The 27,804-nt window shown below is 40.1% G+C and overlaps 1 protein-coding gene across 5 annotated transcripts in view; it reads right to left on the bottom strand.

Annotated features, from left to right (window-relative positions):
- The window catches only part of LOC133505172 (T-box transcription factor TBX2b-like), an 89,315-nt gene extending 64,282 nt beyond the window's left edge, over positions 1 to 25,033 (bottom strand). For 2 of the 5 annotated variants that reach the window (XM_061828171.1, XM_061828172.1), the window contains exons 1-7: positions 23,601 to 24,188; positions 22,276 to 22,543; positions 21,174 to 21,320; positions 20,141 to 20,217; positions 18,843 to 18,997; positions 16,119 to 16,439; positions 15,859 to 16,023 (exon numbers count right to left, since the gene is read on the bottom strand). In XM_061828171.1, coding sequence (XP_061684155.1) covers positions 15,859 to 16,023; positions 16,119 to 16,439; positions 18,843 to 18,997; positions 20,141 to 20,217; positions 21,174 to 21,320; positions 22,276 to 22,543; positions 23,601 to 23,953 — 1,486 coding nt within the window. In that variant the 5' untranslated portion in view covers positions 23,954 to 24,188. Of the gene's footprint in view, positions 1 to 10,021; positions 13,543 to 15,858; positions 16,440 to 18,842; positions 18,998 to 20,140; positions 20,218 to 21,173; positions 21,321 to 22,275; positions 22,544 to 23,600; positions 24,189 to 25,011 lie in introns of those variants that run through there. The other 3 variants (XM_061828174.1, XM_061828173.1, XM_061828170.1) reach the window with 3 other exon arrangements.
- Positions 25,034 to 27,804: the final 2,771 nt, after the last annotated feature.

Raw genomic sequence — 27,804 nt, 5'->3', positions numbered from 1 at the left:
GTTATTTATCTGATTTAGACAGTGGCACAATACCTCAATTGAAGTGTAGTAATCCGGAGACACTGCTAAATATCTGTGTCATCTGCATAGAAATGGAGAACAGGAGAGGTCCAAGAACTGACCCTTGAGGGACACCATAGGTCATTGCCATTTGCTGAGACCGAGCACCCCAATGTTCACAAAGTAGCTCTTTTCCACCAAGTACGACCTAAGACATTTAAGGACCGTTCCATTCAGTCCTACCCACGTTTCCAACCTGTTTAGCAGTATATTGTGATCTCCCATATCAATAGCCGCGCTGAGATCCAACAAGACCAAAATTGACATCTTTCAACCTTATATCATTTAGCACTTTGACAAAGGTAGATTCTGTACGGTGATAAATTCGGAAACCTGATTGAAATCTGTCAAAAAGTCAGTTTAAATACAAGAAATTGCTGAGTTGATTAAAAATAACTTTCTCAAGAATCTTGGCTATGAACAGGAGATTTGAGATGGGTCTATAGCTAGCTTGAATCGTCCAGTGCTCTGTTTTCTCGAAGAGGCTTAACAGCAGCTACTTTAAGAGCTTTGGGAAACTCAGCAGACTGAAGTGAGCAATTGATTATTTGGTGCAAATCAGGTAGCACTGACTTCAAAACAGTTTTGAAAGAGTCAGATGGTATTGAGTCGAGACAACTCGTTGATGGTTTCAATTGCTGAACAGTTTTTTGGTGAACTGTATCAAATTTTGACAAGTTAATAGAGTTTTCTCTGGGTGGCTTCATATGTGAGATCATTCTGTATTTTGATTTATGCTGACATTTGATCTCATGAATTGCATTTTTTCACTAAAATAACAGGCAAACTCATTGCATTTGTCAGCTGTTATGAGTTCTGGATCTATCTGATTGGGGTCTGGAGGTGTAAGCTTGTCAACAACAGCAAAGAGCACGAGTGTTGTTGAGGTTCTTACTGATGATTTCAGAAAAGTGTTGCTGTCTAGCTCTCACTAACTCTTGGTTAAAATTACAAAGACACTGTTTGTAGAGGTCATAGTCAATTTGGAGTTTAGTTTTTCTCCACTTGCGTTCCGCTTTCCTAAACTGCGATTTCGATGTCTTGATCATCATTGTGCTCCTCCACAGTGTTCTAGGTCGCCTCAGGGTGGTCTTAGTTTTAACAGGAGCGACAACATTCATGGCATTTGTGATTTTCGAGGGGAAATTATAAAAAAGTTCATCAACTGTCTCAGCATTCACAGTCTGTGGCATAGCCACAGTCTCCATAAACCTAGTGGCAATACTCTCATTTATGTAGCTTTTCTTAATAGAGATAGAGGTTGTCTGAACTTTTGGAAGATTCTGTAATTCAAAAAATACAAAAAAATGGTCAGAAACAGCCATATCCTTAATGTCAATCGATAGAATTTCAACATTCCTAGAGATGATCAGGTCTAAGATGTGACCTTGAGTGTGAGTTGGACTCTTAATATGTTGAGAGGTAAAAATTGTATAGAATTCCAGAAAGTTCTTTGGATGTTTTTTCCATGTTATTGTCAACATGAATCTTAAAGTCCCTGTTATGACAAAATAGTTGTAACTCAGTACAAATAACTGATAGCAGTTCTGAAAAATCCTCCATAAATTTTCCATTGTATTTTGGTCTATAAATGATTAAAATGATAACCTTTGGGTCACCCTTAATTAAAAAACACAGACATTCAAAAGAGCTAAAATCACCAATTATAATTTCTTTACATTGAAATAATGATTTAAAAAATAACAGCAGTACCACCACCATTTTTCCCTGTTTGACCTTTGTTCATAAAATTAATATCTGCTGTTGTTTGCCTCATTTAAAATCCTATTACAGCTACTTTCAGTTAACCACGTTTTATTTAAGAACAAAAAGTCCAGATCACAAGTTGTAATGATGTCATGAATCAACATTGACTTATATTAAAAAGAGCAAGTCTCGCAGAGATAGCTGGAGACAATGGTTTGATAAACTCATTTTATCCTCACTAAATTGGAAGTTCTACTTTTTTGGTGCCATATCTTTTTGACCAACTTTCTGTCCCTTGTAATTACAGGGATGAAAAATGCCTGATATCCATAGGGATCTGAGTTATTCTGGAAAAGACCTGGTAAATATCAGTCAGATTTACAGATAGTCTTCATGGGTGGAGGAGGAGCCTTACGCTTCTTAGTGGACGGTGGTTTCAGGCAAGGACGGATGGAAGGAAGATCTTGGTGTGTTAGGGGCTGGACTCCATCATTGACAGTAGTCTTCATCCTATCCATCAGACCCAACATTGCATTCAGGCTGGGAGAGGATACTCTGGATTGTATGGTTGTTGTAGTCATAGATGGGAGATTCTGAGGTGTGGATGGCTCCAATGGGGCAGGAAGAGGTGTGGGAGATTTAAAGTGCTGGCACATTCCATTTGTCATTTGCTCATCAGATTGTTTGGATGACGCAAATGAATCTCTGTGAACCTTGTCTCGCCTAATCTCTCATTCCTCTGATTGTTTGGGAACAACTGGATCCTTTTGTCCTTGATTTTTGGAAACATTTTCTTTACAGGGCGGTGAATGACTCACACAGTCGAAAATTTTGGTAGCTAATAACTTAACCCCTTGTGTATTTAGATAGAATCCGTCTGCTTTGTGAAGATTTTTATGCTCCCAAAACAGGCAGAAATTGTCAATGAAACTCATGGATAGTGCAGTGCACACTTTGCCTCACCACCTATCCAATTGACAGAGCCCTGAGAAACGTTCATCTGCAGATCGTACAAGTGGGAGAGGTCCCCTTATAAAAACCTCAGCATCCATCTCTTGCACTTTTGTTAAGAGATCAATGAAATCTCGCTTCAGTACCTCTGATTGCTGCTTGAGAACATCAAGGGCGACTGTGTGTATAGTGACAGATTTCACAGTTGGGTGCTGATCAGTTATCTCTAGGTTTTTTTTTTTAAATAGATATCATACACCTTGTCATTAGTAAAACACAGCACTTTGGAATTCTTCTCTCTGAAAAAGCGTTTCACATCCTTGATGGGTCCATCACCAATTATTAATGTTTGTGGTCCCAATTTTTTCTTAGATGATTTCATTTCATACCTTTCAGTGGCAGTGGAGGATAAGCATTCTTGGCCTGGGTCTTGTAAGAGTGCCTCAAATAGTGGAGGATAAGCATTCTTGGCCTGGGTCTTGTAAGAGTGCCTCAAATCTATTTGAAGTCTGACAATATTTTGCACTGACTCGCATTATTTTTTCCTTGCTCTTCGCTGTAACGACTGTCCATGGCTGCTCACTCGGTGTTGAGACACCCTCAACGCAGGCCAGCCAGATTCTTTGGTAATCTCCTGGTGCTGTTGTCTTCCTTTTCAAATGTCCCATATGTTTGGGCTTTGCTTCCAGTAAATTCCAGGGAGTACTGCTGGGGTGTCCGTTATCCTTTCCACAGTTCACTTTAGTCCTCATTGTTGAGCTAGGTGGCTGTCTGTTAGCACACCTCTGCTCACCATTTTGAGACATCTGTAGAGTGGTTTCATTCCCCGACTGTCCATTTACATCAACACAGACTTCAAGACTGCAGATTTTCGATTACAGAATTGACACCCTCTGCAGGATTCCATGATAGACCACAGTAGAGAAGGGAAGTGTCAACAGAGGCAAATCAAGTAGAGGAAGAGCAAAGAAAATAGCGAGTAACTCTGGGAGAAAACTGAGCAGATCTTCAAAATTTGGTAAACGAAAGTCCGGAGGAGACTCCCTGATGGTTAACAAGTATTTCCTTGTTTAACTGAGTCTCCTAAAAGGAACGAAAAGTACAAAAACAAAGACAGTACTGGAGAGCACACGACCAAGGTGTCCACATGAATAGGCGGAATCTTTTTCTGTCCTTCTCCTCTTCTATCTCACCCTGTTCTTTCCTCACAGAGTGTAGCACTATAGCTGCATGCAACACTCATACCCAATGTTTCATTGTTGTAGATCTGGAATGATTTGTTTCTTGTTTACAATTTTTACTTTGTCTTTGTTTCTCACTCCCCTCTAGAAAGTTTGTTCTGTTCGACTGATAGTTTGATTATCAATAAACATAAATTGTAAGACTAAGAAAGCACAGCAGAAACATAAAGGGTAAACAATGTATCCAATTGGTCACGTAATATGTACTTTATCTTGACAATGTGATGTTAAATCCTTTCTCATTTAATAGTGTTTTGAGAAGATTTTTATCGAATTTTCAGGGGCGCTGCCATTTTTGTGAGTCACATGACCTACGTGGGCATATGTGGCGTGTTACGTGCCGTTCCAAGTGCTCGATTACATGGGACATCATTATGCCAAGCGCTGATTTCTCTAATTTATCCTCATCTGATGAAGAAATAGCAGGATTGGTTGATCGGGAAGACTGAGGCATACTTCCATACAGATTTTGACCTGAGCTGTGAGCTGACCCCTGCCAAGCATCGTCCTGCCAAGCATCGTTCATGTAGGTCATGTGACTCGCGAAAATGGAAGTACCCTTGAAAATTTGTAATTGTTGATAAAAATCTTGTCAAAACACTATTTAATGAGAGAGGATTTAACATCACATTATCAAGATAGAGGACATGACCTATTGGATACATTGTGAATACAAACCACTGGATTTCCCCTTTAAAAACTCTACTGTGACACAGTAAAACTGTTTTGGAATAAAAAGGATAAAAACCCTCCATTTTTCTTGACCTAATAGTCAAACAGGACAAATAATTAAAACAAATAAAAAACACAGTGACACTGTAGGCCCATGTTTTCCTCAAAAAGCACAATACTTTATTCCTGAAAAAGTAATTTAATATTATTGTAGATGACTGAAACATGATGCACTGCCTTTGAATGCAGAGGAGAAAAAAAACGGCATTTAGTGATTCCATTAAAATGTATACCACAAAAGTTAAACAACGCCTGAATAAATCTCTGAAAACACATTTTACAAATGACTAAACACAATTTAACTGTGCTGAACAAAATTACTGTACTGGATTTAAAAAAAAAAAGTTTCAGCCACCGCGACATACACAATTTGAACGTTTAATTCAGTGATTCATTCATGTATCACTAGAGAGAGCATGCACCTGATCACATTTTGGGGAACCACCTGGCTGTTTTCATGTATAAACATTTATGTAATTGTTCTCCATATGACACTCAAAGAAAGATTGATTCATTTAAAATTTAAACAAAAATAACAAATATTTGTGCACTCCACATTTCACATCAAATTTATGCCACTTCTTCTTTTCCTTTCGGCTATTCCCATCAGGGGTCGCCACAGCCTATCATCTTTTTCCATGTAAGCCTATCTCCTGCATCTACCTCTCTAACACCCACTGCCCTCATATCTTCCCTCACAACATCCATCAACCTTCTCTTTGGTCTTCCTCTCACTCTTTTGCTTGGCAGCTCGATGCTCAGTACACTTCTCCCAATATACTCACTCTCTTACCTTTGGACATGTCCTAACCATCTAAGTCTGCTCTCTCGAACCTTGTCTCCAAAACATCCAACTTTAGCTGTCCTTCTAATGAGCTCATTTATAATCCTTTCCAACCTGCTCACTCCAAGAGAGAACCTCAACATTTTTATTTCTGCCACCTCCAGCTCTACTTCCTGTTTTTTTCTTGAGTGGCACTCTCTCTAATCTGTACATCATGGCTGACCTCACCAATGTTTTATAATCTTTGCCCAGAATCCGAGCAGAGACTCTTCTGCCACATAACACACCAGACATCTGCAAGCTGTTCCAACCTGCTTGGACCCGTTTTCTTCACTTCCTTACCACACTCACCATTGCTGGTGATCCCATGTATTTGAAGTCATCCACCCTCACTATTTCTTCTCCCTGGAGCCTCACACTTCCCCCTCCACCCCTCTCATTCACACACATATATTCTGTTTTACTTCAACGAATCTTCATTCCTATCCTTTCCAGTGCATGCCTCCATCTTTCTAATTGTTCCTCGACCTCCTCCCTGGTTTCACTGCATATCACAATATCATCTGCGAACATCATGTTCCTAGGGGATTCTGGTGTAACCTCATGTCTCAGCCTATCCATTACCAAAGTAAACAGGAGGAAGGGTCTCAGAGCTGATCCCAGATGCAGTCCCACCTCCACCTGAAATTCTTGTCTCACACCTACAGGGTTCATACTCAGTCTGACCAAAAAAAATTAAGGGCTTTTTAGGGGCATTCTTAGGGGCTGACACGAAAAATTTAGGGCTGACGCAGAAAAAATTTAGGGCCGACACGAAAAATTTAGGGCCATCGTGGGAAATCAAGAGTAAGGAAAAAAGACTCACGGAATGGTGCTATCAACTGTTCTTGGTTCATCAAATGTTACAGTATCTCAGTACCTGTGACAGTGATCACCTGTCGCCCCTTGTGGTAGTTCTCATTGATATGACCATTGTCAACGTCGTCACATAACAGTCTACAGAAAAAACAGATTCTAACTACAATTGCAACTATATACACAAATGTCTTCTACTGATGTCTGTCTCAGCACCCCTACTCTAGCTCCTTGAGCCTACCCAGTGCCTCCTCTATTTGTTGCTGCAGAGGTGCCAAAGTGGCTCTCTTGTCCTTTGCTCTGCCTCTGAGTGCATTGGCCTCGGTGATAAACCTCAGATTCCTCTTTTGATCTGCCTCCTCACACAGCCTGTCAGCCTTCTCAATAAGCGTTGAACTGTCAGTCTCTATTCTGGCTTTTTTGGCTTTGAGGCAGTAGAGATGAAAAGTGGGCAGCGATGGCAAATGTAGCCAAGTACGAAGTCTTCCTTTCCCCACAGTGGTAGTTTTTAGCAATGTCACTGTCTGGGAACATGACAGCAAACACTTTCGAATTATTTTCACAAGATTTGTAACTGTAATGGCTGCAGATCACTTTTAAAGTCCACACGATCTCTGCCCTTAACGAGTCCGTCTTCGTGTATTGAGCTACGTTCATAAAGCCTGACTTCTGGCTGGTTGAAGTGGATGGCTGGACAACTGTAGGTGCGCATTAGGGATCGCAACTGGTTACAAATAACCTCTCTTGGTACTTTGTCATAGGTTTTCTCTAGATCCACAAAGACACATGTAGCTCCTTCTGACTTTGTCTCTACTTTTCAAGGCAAATAATGCATCTGTGGTGCATTATTACTATAATATTATAATATTTTAGGCATGAAACCATACTGTTGCTTGCAGATAATGACTTCTGTCCTGAGTCCCACCTCCACTACTCTTCCCATAACTTCATTGTGTAGCAACTTTATTCCTCTATTGTTCCCACAGCTCTGCAAATCACCTTTGTTCTTAAAAATGGGAGCTAGCACACTTTTCCTCCATTCTACAGACTAGGGATCGCAACCGGTTACAAATAACCGGTTTTCGTTTTGTTTTTTTTTCAACCCGAAACCGTAATCAGACTTTCGAAATCGGTTAAAATTTCCAATCATTTCTTCCGGTTCCGGTACTCCACATGGCGCTATTTTTTCAACATCATTTCCACTTTTTTCAAGTTTCGCTGTTCGAGTAAAGTTGGACTCAAAAGAACATTCAGTTAAATCAAAGAAACATCAAACATGGCATCATTTTATTTTTTAGGGAGAATTTTGGCGGTAGAGGTCCTCCCTTTGATATTTTTTTAATTTGAGGCCTTTTTAGGGGCTTGACCGGTTTTCGCGGATTTTAAGGACTTTTAGGAGACCCTAAATGCACCTTCGAAAATTTAGGGGTTTTTAAGGACTTTTAGGGCCGCGAGCGAACCCTGCACCTACAGCACATTTGACCACTGTTCTGCTCTCTTCATACATGCCCTGCACTAGTTTAACAGATTTCTCCGCCACACCAGACTTACGCATGCACTGCCACGGTTCCTCTCTTGGTACTTTGTCATAGGTTTTCTCTAGATCCACAAAGACACAATGTAGCTCCTTCTGACTTTGTCTCTACTTTTCAAGGCAAATAATGCATCTGTGGTGCATTATTACTATAATATTATAATATTTTAGGCATGAAACCATACTGTTGCTTGCAGATAATGACTTCTGTCCTGAGTCCCACCTCCACTACTCTTTCCCATAACTTCATTGTGTAGCAACTTTATTCCTCTATTGTTCCCACAGCTCTGCAAATCACCTTTGTTCTTAAAAATGGGAGCTAGCACACTTTTCCTCCATTCTACAGACTAGGGATCGCAACCGGTTACAAATAACCGGTTTTCGTTTTGTTTTTTTTTCAACCCGAAACCGTAATCAGACTTTCGAAATCGGTTAAAATTTCCAATCATTTCTCCCGGTTCCGGTACTCCACATTGCGCTATTTTTTCAACATCATTTCCACTTTTTTCAAGTTTCGCTGTTCGAGTAAAGTTGGACTCAAAAGAACATTCAGTTAAATCAAAGAAACATCAAACATGGCATCGAGGAAACGCTCGGTATACTTTCATGCCCTTTCTGAAAGTCCGAAAGAAGAATGTTAACATTAAAATATTTTTACAAAAAAAAAAAAAAAAAATTTAACTTACACGAGTGCGTTGTTGAAAGCCACATTCAACAAGCTTGTTTGTCAATATTGTATTCAAAGTAGCCCATTACCGCGGAGTAAATTGTGTCAGACACAGGAACAAAACTTTTTTTATTGGCAGAAATCCGAACACTACGCACATAATGGGGGGAACTCTGTGAACTCGTCACTCAGGAAGAGCAACAACAAAAACAGTCCGTGTGGAACCCCGCACCCCAACTCGAGGTCCCGCGGGTGAATTATGTAAACGCCACAATGGTACCGGTTTTAAAAACCGGTTAATCGTTTTATTGCTACAGCTGTTCGGTTAAAACCGGTTATGAAAGTAAGCGGTTTTTTGTGATCCTACTTCAGACCTCTTCTCACCCGCGAGTATTATGTTGAAAAAGTTAGTCAAAAACTCCACAGCCACTTCTCCAAATTGCTTCCATACCTCCCCATGTATGTCAGGACCAAATAATTTTTCATTTTTCATCCTCGTTAGTGCCTTTCTAACTTCCACTTTACTGATTATTTTCACTTCCTAATCCATCACACTTGCCTCTTCTATTCCTCCTTCATTCTCATTTTCTTCATTCATCAACTTCTCAAAGTATTCTTTCCATCTATTTAGCACACTACTGGCACCAGTCAACACATTTCCATCTCTATCCTTAATCACCCTTACCTGCTGCACATCTTCCCATCTCTATCCCTTTGTCTGGCCAACCTGTAGAGATCCTTTTCTCCTTCTTTTGTGTCCAACCTGGTGTACATGTCTTCATATGCCTCTTGTTTAGCCTTTGCCACCTCTACCTTTGTCCTACGTCGCATCTCGATGTACTCCTTTCGCCTCTCCTCAGTCCTCTCAGTATCCCACTTCTTCTTCGCTAATCTCTTTCTTTGTATGACTCCTTGTATTTTGGGGTTCCACCACCAAGTCTCTTTCTCCCCTTTCCTACCAAAAGACACACCAAGTACTCTCCTGCCAGTCTCTCTGATTACCTTGGCTGTCCTAGTCCAGTCTTCCGGGAGCTTCTGCTGTCCATCGAGAGCCTGTCTCATCTCTTTCTGAAAGGCCGCACAACATTCTTCCTTTCTCAGCTTCCACCACATGGTTCTCTGCTCTACCTTTGTCTTCTTAATCTTCCTACCCACCACCAGAGTCATCCTACACACTACCATCCTATGCTGTCGAGCTACACTCTCCCCTACCACTACTTTACAGTCAGTAACCTCCTTTAGATTACATTGTCTGCACAAAATATAATCTTGCAGAACATTGCATCAAAGGAGCAACCAGAAAAGGACATTGTTGTTCAAAAATATTTGTCCCGGTTCACAGATGTCAACTGACAAAAAACAGGAAATAATGGAACGAGCTTCTAGTATTCTTTTCTTTCTTGTACTGTAACACAATAAAGTGGTTGTGACAAGTAGGGGTTGTTCCAACACAGACTTTATTCTGCTTTTTTTTTCACATTCATGTACAATCTCAAATTTTAAAATGAAAAATGTTGTCCAGATAATGTGTCAAATTATTTCTGAAGTGGTAATGTGGTTAAAGAAGTGTTGAAATGTTGGCCTATATGTCTTTATGTTGCCTGTGTACTTGTTTTGCAACAAACCAGCAAAGTAGTCATGTATATCGAAGTCTCCTTCTCTCCTTTCCTACCGGAATACACACCATGTACCCTCCTGCCTGTCTCTCTGATCACCTTGTCTGGAGTAGTCCAGTCTTCTGAAAGCTTCTCCTGTCCATTGAAAGCCTGTCTCACCTGTTTCTGAAAGGCCGCACAACATTCTTCTCCTAGATTCCACCACATGGTTCTCTGCTCTATCTTTGTCTTCCATGCAGGTCACCCTTTGTTCCTGCCTCTTCTGGAAAAAGTTTTCACAGCCACCATTTCTTTCCTTTTTGCAAAGTCCACCACTATCTATCCCTATAATTTCCTTTCCTTAGTGCTGTACTTACTCATCACTTCTTCATCGCTCCTGTTTCCTTCACCAACATGTCAATTACAATCTGCACCAATCACAACTCTCTCTGTGTCTGGGATGCTCAGAACCCCTTCATCAGGTTCCTTCCAGAATTTCTCTTTCAACTCTAGGTCACATCCTACCTGTGGGGCATAGTGGCTAATCACATTATACATAACACCCTCAATTTCAAATTTCAGCCTCAACACTCGATCTGATACTTTTTTCACCTCCAAGACATTCTTAGCCATCTCTTTCTTTAAACTAACCCCTACTCCATTTTATTTTCCCATCGGCTCCATGGTAAAATAATTTGTCATCGCCCCAACATTTAAAGTCCCTACACTTAGTTGTACGCTCTGTGGATTCCTCTTCTTCTTCTTTCTTTCCTCCTTTTCTTTGTCTTTGACTCACTCATTCTCCATTTGAGCAAATAAGAACATCCATCCATCCATTTTCTTAGTCTAGATTGAACTCGGGACCTCAGAACTGTGAGGCCAACGCTTTCCAGCTGAACCACCGTGCCGCCCCAAATAAGAACAGACTGTATTCAAATATTTGCAGTTTGCCACATCAATAGTAGTGATTGCAAATGCTCCACGTGTTTATGTCTGTCTCCTAAAAGAACTTTTGACTAATTTTTGATTAATTAAACCAGGCTGTCACCAGATGTTAGTTAACTCGATCGATCAACCACTCACTGACTGATCCAGACAAATACTTTTCCTACACATGTGCAGGTCACTTTCTATTCATTGACCATAATGCAGTGACCATGTATCCGTAATTGAATGAGAGAAAACTGCAGAAAGAAAAGAAAATGAAGGAGGGTGGGAGGGTAGAGTAGGACATTGTCTCATTAATTGCTCTGGCTGGCAGGCAGGCGACAGGCGCCAGGTCATGGACAAAGAGCTGTCTGCAGCTCTTAGCGCCCACTGTTTAACCCTCTGAAAACACATAAGCTATTTCATCCAACTCCAGGAACCAAAACTGACACTTGACATTGGAAGGAAAAATTTTTGCACTAAGAAAAAAACACAAACATCAATAAGCACTCTGGACCAAACCAAAATATACCTGGAACACTGTATTGGTGTTCAGTTGGATTTATTTAATGCGTAACTGTGGGGAATGTTGTTCTATTATCTGTTGTGAATTACCATTCATCCATTTTCTGAGCCACTTCTCCTCACAAGGGTTGCGGGAGTGCTTGGACCCTATCCCAGTTTTCATTGGGCAGGAGGCAGGGTACACCCTGAACTGGTTTCAGCCAATCAGAGGGCACATGGAGACACAGCCGTTGCACTCACAATCACACTTCAGAACCATTTAGAGTGTCCTGTGTGGGGTTTGCATGTTGTCTCTGTGTCTGTGGTGGTTTTCCTCACGTAGTCTGGTCTCTTCTCACATTGCAAACATTTCAAGACTTGAAATTGTCCATATTTAGTTTTGCTGTATTAGGAAAACAAGTATTTCACCAACACAATTATAAATCACACAGAAGTACTAAGTTTGAGTTGGATCTGCATGAATAACATGGGTTACAAACCTGTCCAAAATTTTGTTAATCTATCAAGAAATTTTTGAGTGTATGTGGTTTAAATAAATATTGTAATAGGACATTATTTTACTGAGTTTTGAAAAAGAAATATTGTGTATATGTACAACAGAGGGCGCCAGACGGTTGTTCATGTCCAAGCTGGATAACTTTAAGTGACCAGTCTCTCCTATCATATGTCAGCATTATTACGTAATAAAGATACGTTTTCATCGCAACATTTTTATTGAAAATTGTGAGACAATCTGGAAAACAAATGACAACCAGGATGAAGAAGCATATTTACCGCTTGAATATATCAATCAATTGGAACGACGCACCCTTAAATAGGGACATTTTTGATCATAGCCCATCTGGAGTGAATTAACCTGAGGTTTTTTAATCACGTGGAGTTGCCTCTCTTTTGCGCTAACACATCATTTCATATACCTACTGTGAATCAAATATGACGGACGCTCCATAATCAGCGACACTCATAACACATTGTTAAATATCTGACCAGGCTTCACAGGTGGGGTTAGATAGCAAAGTGTTATATTTGAAATATATACACACTAGTATACAGACTTAAATAAATTAATACCGAGTGCATATTATTTGAAGTTAGTTATTTACAGATTTGTATTTATTTAGGTTTACATTATATAAATAGATCAGAAACCCATTTCTCTTGAATACAAATTCCCCTTGAATACAATGAAATGACTGTGGCCATGAACTGCATCCAGTTTAGGGTGATTTTTTTTTCATTACTTCTGTTTTGTTGATATTTTATTAACTATTAGGCCACTTATCCAAAATTACATGTTATGTTCAAGTATGTGGAGCTGCCTGTCAGTCAGATTTAGTTTGGGCATATAAATTGATCGTATATGGTTCAGTTCCATTTCTTCATCAGAGGTTTCTGATTTGGCTTCTTGTGATTGTAGAATTTATCAGCCTTAACCAACTTCAATTTACCAAACCATCACCCTAGTTTTCGTGGTGTGCTGCAAAACGAACAGAATAGTCCTCAGTCTGGAAGCCAAGAAAGTGAGTTGTGTATCACTTCGGAGAATATTCATCCGGGGATGGCTCTCTCTGTCTCTCTAGGCCACTCACCAGTCTCTGAATATTCTTTAGTTCATTCTGAGAGTCTTTTGTTTTGGGAGATGTGCCCCTCCCATAAGATCCCCCATTCTTGTTGTAGCGTTCGAGGACTGGGCTGGTCTCCCTACTGCATGGTTTGGATGATCCAGACCCTGGGTTGAGGCTACATTGCAGGTTGGTTGTAAGGAGGCTCGAACTTGAAGACAAAGACACAGGGAGCTGGTAGGGATTGAGGCGGAGCCGTGGTCGAGATGTAGCAAGAAAAGGGTTTCTGGAGAGTGGGCTAGAGGTGCTGGTTGCTGGCAGAGCAGAGGCTGCAGCTGCAGCTGCTGCCATGTAGGTGTAGGGATACGGAAAGAGACCCCCAAAATGAGGCATGGGGATGCCCTGAAATACAACAGGGTAAAGTGGATATTTATTTTTAAACTATACATTCTTTTAAATGGGTCAAATAATTATAACCATATAGATCTTAAATGTAAACAATTGTTGAAAGTAGGGAACACTTTCATTACTGTTTCACATTTTCTTGTACGTCTAACATTTGATGTCTGTAATCATTTACAAATTGTGTTGTCATGCACTTTGCTGTGCAATATTATGTCATCTTACATTACTATTTTAAAAAATATATATTTTTCTTTTAAATGGATGAATCTTGTCCCATAATACAGCCAGATTATTGGTATGAGTATAGGAGTAAAGTAAACATCTCACAGTTATAGCCTTTGAGCTCATAATAAACCTTGTCCAAGAGTAGAAGAGTCATTTCCATATAATTTGAACAATAATGGTAAAGACATGGTCCACTGAGTTATTTTGAAAATTATTCATGCACCCACTTTCAACACTGCGCATCCTGGTTAGGGTCATGGAGCGCTGGAGCCTATCCGAGCTGACCTCAGGTAAAAGTCCTTCTACACCCTGGATGATTGCCAGCCACTTGCAGGGCACATATACATGTAGACATGGACAACCATTTGCACTCACATTCACACTGTCACTAAGTGGGAATTGAACCCATGCTGCCTGCACCAAAGTCAGGCAAGTGTACTACACCATCAGTGACCACTTTTGAAAATTACGTAATATCATTTGTACGAGCATTTGAATTATTGACACCTGTTATTAATCAAAGGGTCACTATTCTCTATCAATTTTCTTTACTGCTTATACTCAATACGGTCATGGGCGTGCTGGAGAACTTTCCCAGCAATCTTTGGGTGAGAGACAAAGTACATCCTGAAGTGGTTGCCAGCCAATCACAGGGCACATATAGATAAACAACCATTTACACTTAAGGGAAATTTACAGTTTCCAATTAACCTACCACCCATATTTTTGGACTGGGGAAAGAAAGTGGAGTTTGTGGAAAAAAACCCACACAGACAGGAGAACATCCAAACTCCACACAGGCGGGGCCAGGATTTGAGCTCCCAGTCCTCAGAACTTGGAGGCATAAATGCTCACAAGTCGCCCACTATGATGCCAAGATCTTGAATGTTTTGAAGAAAAAAAATATTCTAAAGTAATATTTTCAAAACTGTCTACTGTTAGTTTTCCTAAATGAAGTTTTGTAATTTGCAATTTGTTTTCTGAGGATTCTCATTGCAGTTTTGTACATCAAGAATTTTTCTTCTATTGCCTACTAGGCTGTTTCTATGAAAACTAACACTGATGCATCTTAGTGTCAGCATTCTTATTTTTTTTTGTTTCACTTAAAAACGTCCTTCTGTGTCATTCATGCTGTCTTTACCATACATGCCACTGTCGAGAACCTCATTATGTTGTTGCAATGCATCTAATGGATCTGTGAGCTGAAGTGCCAACTATTTTGTAGTCACACAATAAACAACAGCAAGATAAATGTTAGTGATTATTCATGATATGAACAAATGTGTAGGCGGCACGGTGGATCAGATGGAAAGCATTGTTCTGAGGTCCCGGGTTGAATCCTGGACCCGCCTGTGTGGAATTTGCATGTTCTCCCCCTGCCTGTGTGGGTCTTCTCCGGGCACACCAATGTCCTCCCACGTCCCAAAGCATGCTACTTTAATTGGACACTATAAATTGCCCCTAGATGTGATTGTCAGTGCGGCTGTTTGTCGCGATGTGCCCTGCGATTGGCTGGCAACCAGTTGAGGGTGAACCCTGCCTCCTGCCCATTGACAGTTGGCATGGGCTTCAGCACTCCCCCTGACCCTTGTGAGGATAAGCGGCTAAGAAGATGGATGGATTTGTGAAAGTCAGAACTTTTGCACATCTTTAACGTTTTTATGATTATATAAAGAAAAAACTGTCATGATTAGTTGAGATAATTTTGTCACTGTATAAGCAGAGTTTGAAGGGCAACACTTGTAAATTGTGAAACTCACACACTTTATAAGAAGCTGTTTGTCCATTCCATTATGGCACCTTTGTCTTTACCATTTTAGAGAGGTGTGTTTTAATGGGCAACCACCATTTTCTGTGTCAATAAGAACAGCATTTACAATGACTCCCTCACATTTTTTTAAATCACATTTTCAAAACAGTACTTAAAGTGTGGTTGTTTCAGCATTTACCCTTAAAAAAACAAGACATAAAAAATGTTTTTTTTTGCAAACATCTTTACCATAAAAAAAACAATCAAATTACAGTATATGAAAATAGAAACCTATAGCAGTGTGTCACATCATTTACAAAGTGAATGGTCAACCTTACCTGAGAAGCAAGCATATGCTGAGACAAATGGAAGGGGAAGGAACTGTGGGTTCCTCCTGTTCCTTGAGTAGAGAGGCTTGTATTTTCCAAACCACTTGCTCCAGACACAGAGGCTAATATATGGCCCATTCCCACAGCAGAAAGCGTTGCAGGGGTCATGGCAAACTGCCCGGGGTGAAACAAAAGTGGTGATCCGGTGTTTAGAGGGTTGAAAAACCGTTGGCTGTGTAGGCCAGACAGTGCCAAGCTTTGTAAATGACCTGGGTTGAAGTGTGAAGGGCTTTCGGTCTGGACCATGAGTGGGGAGTAGATGTCCTTCATAGCACTGATGGTCCCAGCCTCAGAGTCCTTTATCAATATGTCTGTGGTGTCCTTCCGATGCCTGTTCTCCGCTTTGTCTTTTTCAAGTCTCCTTACACTGAATGTGGAGTCACTCTTGTCCATATCAGGCCTTTCACCAATCCGCTCCTCACACTGAGAGCTATAGGGGGATACAGGTTCAGTCCCCAGGCTGTTGGCGCTTGTGCAGCGCTCACCAAAATTTTCAAGCTCCTGCTCACTGTCAGTGCAGGTTTTCTCATCTAAAAGAGCAAATATTACAAAAAGGCAAGTGAGCGATGACAAGGTGATGGCATGTGATATCCACTATAAAAACTGTATACAGATACAATCAGCATTGATTCATCAAATTTTGTTCTCTGAAAAAAGTCCACAAAATGACTTGATTCCAACGTTGGTTGCATTTGATTAACATGCATTTGAAGGATGTATGCCATAAGATTTTCAAAAAGAGGAAAATTACGTCCATTTAATAAGGAGGACTTTTTCAGTGTTAGGATAGCTTTATAATTAGCTTTACTTTGTTCTTAGAAAGGTTATAAATTGATTCATGAATGTCAACGAAGTAACGGTGACACAATGCTGTACATGTAAATGTTCTTTGATGAATGGGACGTCTTTCATGACGCCACTAGAATTAAAGATAAATGAATGAATGGCACGTCTTAAAAAGTGGACAATTGGGACTTTTTTTTCTCTCAAGAACATTGGTGAATGAGATCATATGGAGTTTTACTGTGCTTAAGTATTTTCGTCATTGACATGATTCAAAAACCATAGGGATGAACGTGAAATCTAAATTACATTCTACATCTTACCTATATATAATTTTTTAAAAAATGTTTTCTTTTAGTTTACGTTATTTAAATATGTTGCTTGAAGGCGTATTGTTGACTTCTTTTTTGACCACACTCATATTGTTAGACTTCTGAATTGTAATTGTTTTTATCCACATTTATTTATTTACATTGATGTTTATTTCTTTCCACCAAAGAATAGATCTTCAATTACACACACACACACACACACACACCCTTAAAATGTAACAATGGTTCAAATGGATTTGTGAAATATCACACAACACTACACTCAAAGCCGAAGACGAACACTTCGCTCCTGGGCGGGGTGGCAATTGGGAATTTCCGGACACCTCGCTACGGGCCGATCCATTCCAGGCCGATCTGGCCAAGCGTATTTTCTTTGGTTGTTTGCTGAATAGGGTCATCCATCCATTTTCTGAGCCGCTTATCCTCACAAGGGTCGCAGGAGTGCTGGAGCCTATCCCAGCTATCTCTGGCAGGGGGAGGGGGACACCTGGAACTGGCTGCCAGCCAATCGCAGGCAACATTGCAACAAACACGCATTCCCCACTCACAAGCACACTTCAGGAGAATTTAGAGACTCCAGTGCATGTTTTTGGGATATGGGACGAAACCGGAGTCCCCGAAGAAAACCCGCGCTAGCAGCCACGGGTAGAACATACAAAGTCCACAGAGACGGCGCCGGGATTTGAACTCTGATCGTGAGAACTTTGAGGCTAACGTACTAACCAGCCTTTCCACCGTGTTGCCTGAATAGGATAGCTTCTATATTATTCCCAATACACAGCCATATTCAAAACAAACGATTACAAAGTAATCGAGTACTAATCAACAAATACAAGACGTCGAACGCCAACCAAGCCGTGCACGAACACATCGGTCGCTTGTGCTGATGCTAAATTCATTGTCCCGCCACTGGCCTGAGTACAGTAAAGATTATAGTCTGCAGTCTGCAGCACGTGTATCTGATTTGTGACTTCGTCGGACCCTTTCTGTTGCGCCATGCGTGGTGCGACCAGTACTTGTTTTTCAGCAGCAGACGAACTTAAACGTCTCCAACACCCTACGCCCACACCACACGCGAACCGAAATCTGCGCAGCTGACAGGTCCTTTTAGTGGAAGTAGGATACAGCAGCACGACTACAGGTGGGCACAGTGGGGAAAATGGCAGAATAATAAACCTAGCAGACCATTGTGATGCAAATTATTTATTGTAAAAACTCGTCAAATGGGCCTACTTTAGTCTTTGTGTATTGCAAACCTCAATAATTATTGCTGTTGCTCTGTGACCTGACATTGTGGTTTAAACTTTAAGCAATTAACTGCGTGCATGTGTGATTTATGGCACACATTTTTTACGTCGGTGCCTTTGTATATTAAGAAGATAACATAATTTATCCATCCGTCCATTCATGACCTAAGCCACTTATCCTCACAAAGGTCGCGGAGTACTGGAGCCCATTCAATCTATCTCGGGCAGAAGGCGGGGTTCACCCTGAATTGGTTGCCAGCCAATCGTAGGGCACATTTTTGGGATGTGGAAGGAAACCGGAACATACAAACCCAACACAGGCAGGGGCGGGGATTTGAACCCCCGACCTCAGGACCTTTAGCCACATACACAAGGTCAACGCTCATGTAGTATGTAGAGTTCGTTGCAAGGCAAGAGGAACAACAACAAAAAATGGCCATTGGTTGTGTGCACAGGGGTGGGGTGGGCGGTGGGGGGGGGGGCTTTAAATTCTCCCACCTCCTTCCGTCTCCAGTGTATTGCTCGAAAAAAATATTTATTGATGACGAAAATATTACACGCAAGCCATCACCTTGACAAGGCCTGTTGCATCGTGGCGGACTTGCACTCTTTCCTAGTGGATATTGAATGACGTCTCGAGCTGTGGGAGTTTCACTGGAACCATCTGAGTCAACGCCGTCTCTACCGTGGTCCTCGTACATTTGAAGTGATGGCATAGTTAGTTTCCTGCCAATAATAATAATAATAATAATATTACTACTACTACTACTACTACTACTACTACTACTACTACTACTACTAGTACTACTACTACTACTACTACTACTACTACTAATAATAATAATAACGTTTCTGTCGCCACGGTGGCTAAACTGGTAAAGCGTTGGCCTCACAGTTCTGTCGCCTGTGTGGATTTTGCATGTTCTCTCCGTGCCTGCGTGGGTTTTCTCCGGGCACTCCGGTTCCCTTCCACATCTCAAAAACATGCAGCATTTATTGGATACTCTAAATTACCCCGAGGTGTGATTGTGAGTGTGGCTTTCAACCACTTCAGGGTGTACCCCGCGTCCTGCTCGTTGACAGCTGGGATAGGCTCCACCTCCCCCCGACCATGGTGATCCATCCATCCTTTTTCTTAGCCGCTTAAAAAAAAAACCTGGAGTGCCCGGAGAATCCCCATGCAGGCACGGGGAGAACACGCAAACTCCACTCAGGCGGGGCCGGGATGGAACGCGGGAGCTCAGAACTTTCCAGCTGATCCACCGTGCCGCATAATAATAATCACATTATTATTATTAAAATATAATAAGAAGCCATTATTAAAGTATAATAATAATAATAATCTGGGAAAGTTGAGCCACAGTGAAAGAGTAATGACTTTGCGTTATAAACAAAGTTGCCTTGACCCTACTCATTTCTGTGTGTACAAGACATTTTGATACAGCAACACGCCCTCTACACGCACAGTAAAGCCAATGTGAGTACGAAAATATAAACAGATGGAAACTGCTGTAGTTTTGCTGGAGTAATTTTGATTCAACCAAGTACAATATGGTGGTCTAGTCTGTTTAAAAAGGAACATACGGAAATTAATTAAAATATTAGTATTACAAATATTCCAGGTGTTATCGAAATTACATCTTCAATTTACTCAATTGAAACGTAGGCCTACATTGGTTGATTAAATTGTGTTAAACCAATAAAAAAAGGATTATTTTAAAAGAGAGGGAAAGTTATGTCAGTTTACCACATTTTAATCATGTAAAACTGAAAATCAAGCAATTTTTTTCAGCGGGATTCAATTTGGGGGTTCTTAAGCACGCCCCAAAATGGGTTAGAAACGCCAATAATAATAATAATAATAATTACCTTTTCTCCCTTCTTCCATTCCCAGTATCTCTAAATCCTTTGGCAAATGGATTGTTGTCAATTTTAAGTTGTGTTATCTGTTCAGTGACAGGAAGAGAAATAAAAAATAAATAATTACAAATAAAGATAAAGGCAATTGCCTCGTTCAAACTTGAATTTCACCTAAATGCATGTGTTATGACAGTTTTACAATTTAACCCTCTCTGGACCAAATAAAATTTTGCAGAGAGAAAAATCTGATACTTTCAGAAAATGATACTCTGCACTTAAAATTTTCGATTATATGAAACTTGTTGCAAATTTGCAACCCCTGCCCGGAAAGGGTTTAAAATGTCTATCCAAGGCCAGGGTTCGGATTTGTAACGTCAAAAAAATACTAATAATAATATCGTAATGAGGCGTTATTCTCATTGGGCCTCTGAAACATTAATCACAAAACTACATTCCGTGGAAAAAAACACACGCGCACAAGATGGAATTCGTGAATAGATGACTATGACATCAATAATGACGTTTTCCGCAGGGATTACGAATTCTGGGGTATTATAGACTTGAAAAGGCCAGTGTGTATATGATCATTTCTGGCGTTTGTCATTTCAGCGGGGGGAGATTTAACATCTGTCTACATTAACTCCGTGGTGTCCTTATGAATTACCTTCTGTAATCGATCGTGACGCTTATCCATAAACTTTAAAAGACCCTCCCAAATGCCAACAGATGCTGACACGCCGAGTCCGATGAGCATTAGTGAAATGAAAAGGCTACAATATTAATCCCATTTTAATTGACAACTGAACTTTCAATCATTATACACTGTTTATTTTGAAAATAGGTCATTTATTGGAAGCTGGGGATTTTTCAAGAATAATAAATCAGATATGATTCCCACCATTATACCTGCCTATATTTGACACATATTTCAGACCATGGACAAATGGAAAATGAAAACGGTGAACTACAAACCACAATCAAGAATAACTCATGGATGATATCAAATTATAGCACCACTAATAGAATTTGTATACCGACTCACCTTGTCATTCTGATATGCTGTCACAGCCACAAACTCGGTTTCCGGAAAGACGTATGTCCTAAACGTGCTGTAAGGCAACTTCAATATGTCGTTGGCCCGCACGATGTGAAATCTGGGCTGATACTTATGCATTGAATTGAGGATTGTCTGCAGGGACAAGAAAACACAACACAAATACAATTTTCAATCCAATTTGATTATTCCAACTATCAATCGATCTGATAGATAGATAGATAGATAGATAGATAGATAGATAGATAGATAGATAGATAGATAGAGATAGATAGATAGATAGATAGATAGATAGATAGATAGATAGATAGATAGATAGATAGATAGATAGATAGATAGATAGATAGATAGATAGATAGATAGATAGATAGATAGATAGATAGATAGATAGATAGATAGATAGATAGATAGATAGATAGATAGATAGATAGATAGATAGATAGATAGATAGATGCAACAATGCATGTGATAGTAAGCTCAGAATGCAATTTATCCATCCATCCATTATCTTTTGCCCCCAATCCTCACGAGGGTCTCGCGGAGTGCTGGATCCTATCCCAGCTGTCAACGGCCAGGAAGCGGGGTACACCTGAACTGGTTGCTAGCCAATCGCAGGGTACATGGAGACAAACAGCTGCACTCACAATCACACCTAGGGGCAATTTATAGTGTCCAATTAATGTTGCATGTTTTTGGGATGTGGGAGGAAACCGGAGTGGCCGGAGAATACCCATGCAGGCATGGGGTCAACATGCAAAGTCCACTCAGGCGGTCCGGGATTGAACTGAGAGGCCAGCGCTTTACTATCTGATCCACCGTGCCGCCCGAATGCACTTCAAATGCTCTCTATTTCTGAAATATATTTGTACCACCAGATTCCCATTTTGATTCTGATTTACTGATAGTGTGTCTTCAACGCAATTTTTTTTTAACATTTAACATTTTCGAAAGCTTCCATATTTTCTGGACGCATTCGTGTTTTTTTTTTTTTCATCCACACGCTCTTTCTTTGCAAGTGCTTCATCACAGGTGTCATAAAAACAACCCAGCAATAAACAAAATTAAAACCAAACTGACTCGATGCACTCACAAATCCGTGTTTATCTGATATGTTATTGGTGAGCTTGAGTTTATGGAAAGCAACAGGCTTGGCCATCCACTGCTCGCCGGTGGCTGGACTGTCCGGATGAATGTACATTCTCTTGGGCATCTCCGGGTCCGCCTTGCCCGCGACCATCCATCGGGAGTTGTGGAACTTGTAGCGGCAGTCATCCGCTGCGACGATATCCATCAGCAAAATATATTTGGCTTTCTTATCAAGCCCGTTTATTCGTACTTTGAACGGTGGAAACATCCTCCTACGAAGAAAAACACATGTCAGATGCGCCCAACACGTCTGACATTTTAATCTTTTGGTTTGCTACTGTTGAAAATTCCCGCGTTCGTGTTCGGTTGTCTCTTCTTCAGCCTGACGGCATCGCAATCATTCGAACTTATTTCATGGAACTTTATTTCCAGGTGGAATCGATTCCTTGCTGCTGTTTAATTTAGTACCAGGAAAAGTCCGGCTTTTATTCTTACGATCAACTACATTTCGTTTCAATCAATATGTTCTCAGCCATATTTCAAATGGAAAGACATTTTATTTTCCTTCAAATTTTACAACTATTTAACTCCCCAAATTACTCTCGCGCGCTCACATAAAAATATGTAAGCAAGCAGTTTAAAGAGTTTAAGGCCAAAAGAGCAGATTGGGGAGTTAAAAATGTATAACTATCGATCGATCTACTACATATGTGTGTGTGTGTGTGTGTGTGTGAGTGAGAGAGAGAAATTTGAAAATTAAAAAAGGGGAATATTTTTACTTTATCATAGTTTAATAATATGTAACCGTGTGTGTATATGTATGTATGTATGTATAGATAGATAGATATAGATAGATAGATAGATAGATAGATAGATAGATAGATAGATAGATAGATAGATAGATAGATAGATAGATAGATAGATAGATAGATAGATAGATAGATAGATAGATAGATAGATAGATAGATAGATAGATAGAATTTTTAGTACAGAATTTTTGATGGCACATTAAAACTTTTGGACACGTAATTTTCCATTCTTTTCTCAAAAAAAAATCTAATAATATAATATAGTTTCACACATTTTTATCATTTCCAACCAATGGAGATTCTCGAATTCAATAAATTCAAAGGACTTTAATTCAGAGTAATAATAACATAATAATATTACAAACTGAAAAGAAATGTATGGAAAGATTTTCAAACAATCGTCTTTTTAGCTACAAACACGTTGCTCCAAATCAAATAGAGATTAACCAATCTTTTTTTTTTTAAATCAAGTAAAAAAATATCAGTATAATCCAGCATCTTTTATCGGTTTAATTCCTACCTTCCAGACTTTGTAATAACCATTTCTGTTCCTAGTTCATGAAACTGGTCCCAAAGATCCTTGGCTTCCAATGTAACTTTGGGATCATCGTCGACTTGTTCTTCGGGCTCCAGGCTTGTAAGAGTGCGGAGTTGAGCAGCTTGGTGACTCAGCACCGGGAGGACACCGGTTTCCGCCCCAGCCAAATTGTGTTCTGAGATTGACTTGGTGAGGGCCCCGGGGGGTAGACTGAGCGCTGGGAAGAAAGAGGGTTGAGCGGCAGCTAGGAAGGCGGACATTGGGAAGTCGGTTGGCCGGTGCGCGTGGAAAGGATGATAAGCCATTGCAATCCCTGGAAAAACTGTCTCTCTCATCGGTGCCTCAAGAGAAATCGAAATGAAACAATGGACAATTCTGCCTTGTCAAGTTCAGTCATGTGGCCTCGTCAGTTACACTGCATGTTAGTTCTGCGAATGAAGTCCTCTCGCGTCGCCACGTCCCAGTTGCGCACTTTTTCTCTTAGTCAACCGTTGCTTTGCCTCAGTCATCCCACACTGACAGAAGAGAGACGTGTCCCCCTTCACTGCGGGGCTGGGACTAGGTCACATATCCACGATACCTCAACCCCCACTCTAATGAAGGCCATTTGATTGCTGATTTTACGTTTTTTTTTTTTTTTTGACCAATTGTGAGCCTCTATAGGCGTGGCTCTGACAGCTCTGCTCAGACTAGCAGAAGAGTAGAGACGAGGTGTCGGAAGCATTATTTGTAAGAAAATGTCAACAGAACATAATATTAGCCAATGACAGGAAAGATCAGAAAATCCCACCCCCATCTTCAGCCTAATCGGGTCAGTACGTTCGAGGCTGCTTTGACTGTAGTACTTTACTCAACTTCCGTCCTGCTCGGAGGAAGCACTCGTTCGGTGTTTAATAAATACTTTTAGAAAGTGTTAAATATTATATTAATATTGATACGCTGCTACTGGCTCCGGCTCATCTGGGAATCCTCATACTGTTATAGAAAATGAATGAATAGATAAACTGCACATTTGCGTCTACTCTTGATTTGCGACGTAACTGTGATAATGATCTTTGTTTAAGCTCGGGTCTTGTGACACTGGTCCATATAGGTTTGTCTTCACTTCACAGGGACCAGGTCGAACCGTGATCATGGTCGAACAACGGCCACGGCAGCAACCGAAGCTTTATTGATACTGGAAATACAAATCCAGATATTGCATCCATGGAAATTAAGAAAAATAGAATGTTTTTGCGAGAGAACAGAAGATAGTTAGCCGGCTCAAAGTCAAAATCTTCAACATACTAAAATATCGTTTAATATAATGTAGCTATTTGAATGTTTTAAATCGCTGTTATCCAATTATATGCAAATCGTGTTGCAAAAAAGGTCTTCAAAGGAGGTCGCTCACCTAGTTATAGCTTAAGTGGGGCCAGTCAGCTCAAGGTTCGAACAATTGCTTGTCTCTTCATATTTAGCCTGGGGTCTCGCCTTCGTGTGTGTGCGTCTGTGCGCGCGCTCGCGTGCGTGTATGGGCGTGTGTGTGTGTGTCTCCGTGCAATCATCAACAGCCGAATCTCCGGTTCCATTCTCCTCCCTCGGCAATCAATGAGTTCGGAAACATTTGGCGATTATTTTAAATGATAGTACAAGTGCATTAGATATCACGAAACGCGTGGTAAGCCAGATAAGCCACAAGTAGCCATTAGAGCGCGAAGTTCCGTTCATTGTTTGTTGAGGCTTTATTGAAAATAAACATGGTAACTACAACCCCACTCAACGTGATGCTGTTTACGAAACACAAATGCGAATGACAAAAAAATTAACAGCTGGCAAGACAAAGTTTACAATCCTGTCAATGCACAACACTCGTTGCAGTGCTTCCATGGTGCCAATCATAAATAACTCCAGACAATGTAAAAGCAGCTATAGTTAAACTCAATACATTACGCTGTATATAAGATTTGCATAAAGAATTTGTGCAATGACCGAACCCGACATTATTATGATACATCTGACTAAAATGACTGTAATGGCATGCAGATTAACCAGACAATCTCAAGGGATTGAATTTGCTACTGAACTACACTTGAAGCTCCTGCTTTAGATGGTGTATTTACATTGTGAAGTACTGTGTACGAAATATGCTGTAATTTACACTTTAAAGAGAGTTCTTGCAGGTCCAGAGGATCATCTTTTTCCTGCCATTGACGTTTTTTTTTTTTTTTTGCTTGTATTTCTTCATATTCTTCCATATCCTTTAGTGCTACACCAAAGTATTGGTGCCAGTCCATTTAAGACCTGTCAAAGTCCCTCATATTTCCCCTTGTGTCACACCCACCTACTAGCAGCTCTCACCCCCTCCTTTTCTGTCATTTCTCCTCCCGCTACTAGCAGACAATCATCATCACGCACATACACGTATGACTAATTGAAATCAAACATACACTGAAAAATAAACAAGTGCTTTCAATGTGCAGTACATACTCGCACATGATTAAATGTGTGAACAAACATTTATTTTCTGGGAAAACAAGGGAACATTACGACATTTTACTACATATTAATTATGTGCAATCAAAAATTATTATTTTTTCACTCCGCATTACTATATTGCATCACTCCGTGGCCACGTGCAACAAGCCATAGGCCAAAATGTGGACATTTGACCTGCAGTCCTGGTTCTGAATGACCTAGCTCCCAGGGCACCATAAGGCGGTGGTGTAAATAGGCAAACATTTCCCCTTAGTGTCACTTATGGCTCCAGTATGCTCATGTATAACAGAATTACCAATTTACCAAAATGTCATGAAATTCTCAAGTCTTGTGTTAATCTAGTAAATATTTAAACCACATAACAGTTCCCCGTGCACATAAATGAGGATGGATAAATGTGACGGAGATGTCTTTAAGTAGTCTATTAAACTGTGGAAGATGACATTAAATATTACAGGAACTTGTTACAGAAGCTGTCATCATGAACACATATTTTTAGTGTTTGTCTTTTTCGTGAAGCATTCCTTTGGTCATACCTAAACTACTCCCAAATATATTACTCTAAAATCAATGAACAATTGATGAGTGTAGGTACTGTTGAAAACAGCATATGGCAAAAACATACAAACAAACCCTCTTGTCAACGTCATGAGCAAGGCCTGGCCACTGCCATGAGGGGCGTGGCCTCTGACACCTGTCACCTGTCACAGCTGTCTCGCATTAGGCACTCCGAAGACTATGCCATTGTCCGGATGTCCTGCGTTTGGGTTTGCGCCCGTACTTGCTGGTTCATGACAGTCAATGGACTTTTAAAAGGTTTTCTGTCCTACAATATGTATTCATGGTGGGATTTAAAATAAAATAAAATGTAGTCAGCCCATATGTATGTGTTATTTTCCAATAGTGAATGGGAAATATTAAAAATTCTTGACAGATTCCATTCCACAAAAAGTAAAGCAAGCAAATTTATTTACATTGTTCATTTCATACACAAGGTAACTCAATGTGCTTTCCACGATTAATAGGATTTGAGAGGAAACATTTAAAACGGGGGTAAAAATAAAAATAACTATATATATATATATTAAAAAATACAAATAAAAGGACAATTTAAAAACAGCATAATTGTACACATTTAAATAAAAAAAGCATGGACATCTTAGGGCCATCATTCTGTGATTTATTTGCATGCAAATTCAATATAATTATTTAGCAAACAGAATTTGATTAAAAAACCACATTTTGTGACAGTTTTTTTTTTAATGACAGAATTGTAAATGTCTGCAGTGGGGGGGAGAGGCTCAGTAAAAGGAGAAACAATCTGTTCTTTAATTGCATTAATCGGATATTTTTAATAGAATATTTCCATTATTCATAACATCCAATAATTATAGACATTTGTATGATTTGACCATTTAATTAGACGTTTAAAAAGGGTTAATTCATGCCAGCGTACCTTGTGCTTCTTTGAGATGCACGCCAGAATGCGCCAAGACGCTTTGACGCTCATTTAAAGGGATTAAATCATGGGTCGGAAACCCGCGGCTCTGGAGCTGCATGTGGCTCTTTCATCCTTATGTTGCAGTTCTGCGTGACTTGGGAAAATAAACAAGGCGTAAAAAAAATAAAGCTTATGTTTTCAATTTCCCGACCGACCCTAAAATTTCCTGTCGACCCTAACATTTTTGCAGCATGTAATAAATATGTG

The sequence above is a fragment of the Syngnathoides biaculeatus genome, chromosome 8, assembly GCF_019802595.1.
Source record: "Syngnathoides biaculeatus isolate LvHL_M chromosome 8, ASM1980259v1, whole genome shotgun sequence".
In the NCBI taxonomy this organism is placed as follows: domain Eukaryota; kingdom Metazoa; phylum Chordata; class Actinopteri; order Syngnathiformes; family Syngnathidae; genus Syngnathoides; species Syngnathoides biaculeatus.
This window is presented reverse-complemented; position numbering and strand designations above follow the sequence as displayed.